The sequence below is a fragment of the Aythya fuligula genome, chromosome 1 (assembly GCF_009819795.1).
Source record: "Aythya fuligula isolate bAytFul2 chromosome 1, bAytFul2.pri, whole genome shotgun sequence".
Classification (NCBI taxonomy): Eukaryota; Metazoa; Chordata; class Aves; order Anseriformes; family Anatidae; genus Aythya; species Aythya fuligula.
Window position 1 is genome coordinate 59,255,894 of NC_045559.1, and position 6,679 is coordinate 59,262,572.

General features: G+C 47.6%; 1 protein-coding gene across 1 annotated transcript in view; it reads right to left on the reverse strand.

Moving 5' to 3' along the window:
- The window catches only part of CHPT1 (choline phosphotransferase 1), a 20,701-nt gene extending 15,159 nt beyond the window's left edge, over positions 1-5,542 (reverse strand). Inside the window, exon 1 of the mRNA XM_032185361.1 lies at positions 5,260-5,542. Coding sequence (XP_032041252.1) covers positions 5,260-5,502 — 243 coding nt within the window. The 5' untranslated portion in view covers positions 5,503-5,542. The remainder of the gene's footprint in view (positions 1-5,259) is intronic.
- Between the last annotated feature and the right edge of the window lie 1,137 nt (positions 5,543-6,679).

Sequence of the window (6,679 nt, forward strand, 5' to 3'; positions counted from 1 at the left end):
TGGACGCCTGAGGCTCAGAGCACCTCTGAAGCCAAATGCCAGCGTCTGGGCAGGTTCCCATTGAACCGGATCATTTCCGTAACCCAAACAACAATCAGGAACAAAAACCTGTTGCATCACATTTTTTTCATCACTAGCTGTAAGGTTCCACGCCCCGTGTTTGGTATTATCACAGTCTTCTGAAAGGCAAGCTCCAAGAAACACAGCCTCAGTCCTAATGAGAACAGAAAGGTTGCTCGCTGGTTGCTGCCGTCAGTTTGTGAAACAGTTTCCACAGCTCCACAATATGTGACGTGAGAAATCTTCTTCAAGGTAACATCGCCGATGTTTACCTTACCTTACACCTCAAAAAAGCAAAGCAGCTTCCAGTCTGGCCTCTCTATTAGATCTTTTGGCAAAAAAGGGCTCTTGTCTGTTTGCAAGTTATAAGATGGGCATAAGCACCAAGGCCACTCACCCAAGCCTGCTTGCCTTGGCTCCTGCTGGGACGCACCAAACCAACCAGCCCCCAGGCTCCAAAAACCAAGACAAACCTCTGTGAGGAGGGGAGGATCCCATTAAGAGCAGGAACAGCAGCATCTGAACTGCCAGAGGGCTTAGAAACACAATCTGGAGCATTGCATCCCTGGGCTCTCAGTTCAAATTGAACCCAAGGCAGCAAGGACCAAAGACCCCTTTCATCAGCTACGTGTTTAGCAGGTTAAATGGATGGACAACCGGGGGATGTCCCCGGCCACCTTCCCACGTTGGGCCCAAGCAGTTCACAAATGAGAGAAGTGGGAGCATTTGAGAATGCTGACACAGCTCACAGACCCGGCAGAAAGGTCAGGAGGCTCCCAGTAACCATCAGCTTGCCACTGATGAGGTGTTTATTATCTCTGCCCCAAGTTATATCCTGTCCAAGCAAATGCACTATTTGGCCAGAGCCAGATGCTGTTCTAATAGGAGAGAACACAGATCCTACTGGAAAGAAAGTATGAATAAAAAGCATCCCTGCTTAAATTAAAAGGGATAACTGAAAGATTACACAGCTCTAAAGTCTTGTCAAATGCAGGTCTGGTACAGGTCAGGTCACCTGCTGAACCTGAGGGTATCATACCGGTGTTTAAGGATGCCAGGATAATGCACATAGTTTGACAGGACCGTGCAGGATGCCTTGCCTTCTGGAGAAGGTGTAGGTTGGAGAGCAGTCCTCGCAGAGCCTCCTGCTCGTGTGACAGCACACCATGGAAGAGCACGGGGACAGCTGCAGAAAACTAGATATGCTGAGAAGATCCTTCAATGCTTATTTCAAGCAAGATTCAAGCCCTGGGAGTTCAACAGCCCGAGTTTCTGCAACGCTTGAGTATTTCCCTCCCTCTCCACCCCCCCTTCATTACACATCGTATTCAGTCATAATCTCATTTCCTCAGTCCAACAACACAGCCTAACCTAACTAATTTTGCTCTATCTTAGCCATTTTTATGGAACTTCCTCCTCCTTCCCCCCAAAAATGTGTATTGTTTCTCTCACTTCTCAGCACGAAGCCCTCCGTACAACCAGACTAACAGCAACAGAAGGGAAGGGGCTCTTCAAATCTGCATTACAACAAGGGGAGGAAAAATAAATAAATCATAGTACAGCCCAAGTACATTTCATGACTCCCTGCATTCCTCCAGCACCCTCCTCTCCCCAATAAGCTCCCTCTGAAAGAGCTTCTGTCCTTTTATGCCAGGGTTTCCCGAACCTTGCTGTCTTCTTTTATGCCAAATAGCAATTCTTGCCATTCACTCCTGAAGCACTTTGTTCTTCACTCCTTGGGCATTATACGGATTCCCCATCCCAATCAGTGCTTCATGCCTTTCCTCTGCCTGGCCAGGAGCTTCTTCCCTCATGGCCCCCAGGATCTCAGTCCCTACCAGCTGCTCCACTGCACCCTCTTACCTGCTTCTTTTGTCTCTCCCGCAAAGCTCCGGTGCGCCCTTTCTATCTGCAGTGCCCTGCCTGTCAATGCCTTCCCTCCGTCAGGGGGAAATAAACAAACAGGACAACCCTGATTTCAGTTTAAAGGGTTTATTTTTTAGGGCTTGTTGTTGATGTTTTTGTTTTGAGGGAGGTCTTAAAAGAGAGAGAAGCAGAGACAGTGCTCCACCAACGTTATTCTCCCTCCAAGCAGCAAACAGTAGGGTCAGCTGGAGTCATCTGGCTCCTCCCCTGCTTTTTGGTCTCTTTGGCCTTACAGTTTTCTAGCTAGCATGCTGCAGCAAGGCACTGCACCCTTTTATAAAGTCACTGTACCATTTTATAAAGCCACTGCTAGAGGATTTTTAATAGATATAAAATCAATACAAAGTATTAGTTACTGTTAGCATGAAAATCCTATGCTAAAATTCTAGCTCCCCATATATTTACAGAGACCTGTGGCTGAACTCTAAGGTTTAATGACGCTGGGTCCCTCAATGAGCAACCATGACAGGGGCAGGAGCAGAGATTTCTTTCTCTTTTTTTTTTTTTTTAAAAAAAAAAAAAAAAAAAAAAAAAAAAAAAAGATAGAGGGAAAATTATGTTAAGCCGGTTTTCTTCCTAGTGCTGATGCAAGGAAAAAAAACATGTCAGTTTTCCTCAGAATGGGAAGGGGTACCAGGGTTTCCACATGCAAAACCTAATGAAGTAACTGCAGCTACTTCAGAGAAGTCAGCTTGCAGTAGAGTATTTTTCCTGGCAAAACAAGCTGTTCACTAACAAAGGGTGGCATAAATGGAAATCCTCGTGTAAGAAGTGCTTCTTCTGCACTGTAATGCAGGAAACACACACTGTTCTTCAAGTCAGCAAAACTTTTAATTCTTAAATATTCTATGGTTAGTGTCAAGAAAAAAGAAAGGAAGAAAGAAAAAAGACAGAGCCTGCAATCACAGTAAGGAAGATATATCAACTCTGCACAGAACATGAAAATGTCCCCACCACAGCTGGTATAGCATGTTTTACTTCCACAGGTTGTTATCCTACCCTCAGTTACACGGACCGAGTAGGAAACTGGGACAAACACTATAAAAATCTACAGACATGGATTTTAGTTCCAGCAGTGCTTGAGGAGTGTAGCTTGCTAATGACTCAGGCAGAGATAAGAAGGCTTATGATGAAGTGTGCATTTATAGAAGGCAGCGCCACAACCCATGCTGCTCCTAGACAGGAAGACATTACTAAAGCAGAGAATATTTAAAAAGCCAAAACATGTTGTGCTTCTTAAGTAACTTTCATTGGCTATTGATGCTGATGGAGATGACTGGAGGAAATAACTGCTACACAGTGAGAGGACAAGGGAGCCTTGTATGGTTTTAGACATTAATTGCATTGTGCGTGGCAGGGAAAGTATTGTTAAATTGTGAAAATTCAGTTTCCATTACGTCCTATTTTAGTAAAAGTATAAACAGGCTCAAAACAAAGAATTCAGAAGGCAAAATCATGGAGGGGTAGGTGCCTGTGGGGAAATAGATCCCTCAGTTGTTGTTCTAACAAGTACCTGAGTAGAATCCATTGCAGGGAAACCCCTAAATTGCTGTACTCTGGCAGCTGGAAGGGCACATCACAGCAAAGAGCTCTGTTTGCAGCATCTGCTACCAGCTGCTCTTGTAGGGAGCTCGGAGCTAGGTGAAACTCAGGTCTGATTAGGCTTGAGGGTGCTTTTATTCCTAAGACTTACTTTCATGGCTTACCAACTACCAGTCTTACTTGTTTCAGATGGCTTGCACAGACATCAAGACTTCAAAGCTTTCGAAGCAGGACTTTTAAAAACGGTTCAAGTAGGACTTGTTAAGGTAGAAAACCACACAAAACAACTGTTAAAACTCTTGTGTTTAAAAAAAAAAACACAAGCCAACCAAACAAAAAACCTGCTTGCTACTTCTTTCTATCCAGTGCTCTTACAGTTCCACCAAGAGAACATGACATGTCCTTACAAATACGCTGCATCAGGTAATCAAGACGTGCTCATGAATGGAGCAAGTGGCTTGCCAGCGCAGTGAGGTGATGTAGAAATGCTCTATCCTATTAGTTCAGTCTGTGATGTGCTCATCTTTAACATGATTTTCAGTTCCTCCTCCCCCCTAGCCCTTGCAGCCCACACATTCGAATTAATACGAAGAAGGTATTACAATAGTGTATACAACACCTATTAGTGTTTCAACAGTTTTAGCTTTCTTAAAAAGCCATCCACAGATCTGACATCTTAGGGGGGAGAAAAGCTGAATCATTCAACAAGCAGAAGAGAGATGATGATGACCAAGGGGAGCATAAAAAAAAAAAAAAAAAAAAAAGAAAAAGAAAAAAAAAAGTCAGTGCCTGCTCACAGCGTGGAGGCAACAGAACATTTGTCTTCACTGTAAGAATAAAACAGTAGGAGAAGTCTGGTTTTATGCTACATATTTGTAATTGAGATACTGATATCTAAACAGAAGTTTGGTCCAGACTGCAGGTTCTTACAAAATGCAGCCTCTGCAATTAAAAAAAGAAAAACATGAAAGTCCCTAAAACTAACCAAAGCTCTCCTGGAAGAAGTAATTCTCTGGATATCTGCAAGGCAACCTTTTTTATGTTAGTAGGAGTCCTCAAAGAAAAAAATAATTTGAATAATAAAGAAAAAAAAAAGCTGAAATGAACATCATGGTACATGGCTGGCACAGGATTGATACCTACATCACAAAGGTAAGCTGCAGGTATCTGTTCTACAAGCACTTTAAGTTTGGAAGTGCCATTAGAAGACGGCAGCCTGTGGTTTCCAGCCATCCACTCATCTCCATCCTCCTTTCTCCTAACCGTGTGCAAGGTCAGAGTGCGGCTGCCTGCTGATGAGCATCAGGGAAGCCATCAGGGTCAGACCAAAGCCAAGTTAGTTTTGACCTGGATCGGTTTCTCAGCATGAGTACCACAAACACCTCCTCTAGCACAAAGGAATTAGGGGCTAAGAAGGATGCACCTGCCAACAAGAATACTCACCTCAGTGCATCTAAGTTACTAAAAAATACAAAACCACAAACCAACTACCATTTAAGCCCATGAGCCCGATATAACAGCCACCCTTCTCAGACACAAAGACCCTACACAAAACAACCTTCCCCTGGCATTTCCCACCGCAACTACCATGAAATCTCTGCACCAGGGAACTGAGCGGGCAGGTATCTCTAATGGGGCTCCTAAAACTGCCAGAAAAACACCCGGGGCCACTCTCCTTGAGGGGGGGACACCGAGCCGAGCCGAGCCGAGCCTTGCCGTGCCGGGCGGTACCTGCTCGGTGGCGCTGGGGCAGGAGGCGACGAGCGGCAGCGCCGTGAGGCAGTTGAGCAGGAGGCCGCCGAGGGTGATGGCGTTGGGGGCCAGCCACAGCGGCAGCTGCTCCACCAGCCAGGCCCAGTAGGGCTGCAGCCAGGGCTCCAGCAGCGAGCGGCCGGCCGCGCTGTAGCGGTGCTGCTCCAGCCGCTTCAGCTGCGCCGGGCTGAGGGGCGCGGGCAGACCCCAGGGCGCGGCCATCTCGCCGCCTCCAGCTCCGGCTCCAGCTCCGGCTCCGGCTGCGGCTGCGGCTCCGGCTCCGCACCGCCCGGCCAGGGGACGGCCCGGGGACGGCTCCGGGGTCAGGCCGCCGCCGCCACCGCCGCTCGGGGCGGGGCTGAGGCAGCAGCAGGAGACGGAAGGGGCCGACGCCCCGCGGCTGCCCTGCCTGAGGGGGCCCCGCCAGCCCCTTAGTGCCTTTGCCCTCCTCCTCTTTCTCCTCCTTCGTCTTCCCTCTGTCGGTTCGCTCACCCACAGCTCTCAGCTCACGGCCGCCCCGTTTCAGGGCAGGTGGCCCTGGCCCTGCGGCTCCGCCACCCCCGGGTCGGGAGCCCGCAGCCGTCGAGGTGTCGGAGCCCCGCGTGCCTCCCGCCCGCCGCCATTTTCTAGCCCCCCAGGCGTCTGCGTCCCACCCCAGGGTGGGTTTAATCCCTTCGCCCTGGTGGTTTTCCTGCTAAATATAGTGTTTATCGCATTTTCTGCTCCCCACATTTGCTGCAGACTCAGGGAGGTAATCAGTGTTGTGCCTGGGGAGCGGCAGTCAGAGTTATGGGGTGTCCAAACACCATATTGTACACGGCTTCTTTTACCTCCTTGATGTGCTTAGAGAAGGCACTTCAGAGCGGCTACGCCTTGTGAGAAAGTGTGGCACTTAAAGTTATTTGAATGGGTCACCTAAGCGGTTTTATAAATATCCCTGAGTTGTTGTGGAGGTAGATTTTTTTAAAATGTGGCCAAGAGAAGATGAGCACCATACAGTTGTGTGAAAGATGAAGCAAACAGTATAAAATGCAACCTCTAGTGAGGATTATATACCCCAATGGCATCTCCCCAGAATCAGGTGGAGTCACTTTCTATATTATTCCATTGTGGGCCAGAGGCTGAAGCTTTCTGGCCAGACACAACTGTTTCCTGGACACAGCAGTTTCCTGTTATTGCAAATAAGCTGATTCCCTTTGTCTGCTGGAGTTAATATGTTCATGAGTCGCTTTCTCTACTGCAAGGGTCAGGAATGTTTGACATGCACAAAAGGGTGGTTGCAAAATCTCTTGACGCAGTAGGTGTGTCCCAAATTCAGTAAATACTGTAAAATATGGTGACTGGGATTCAGGGCCAAAACAGAGAAGAGAAGAACCACCAGGAGATAAAGGGGTAATAC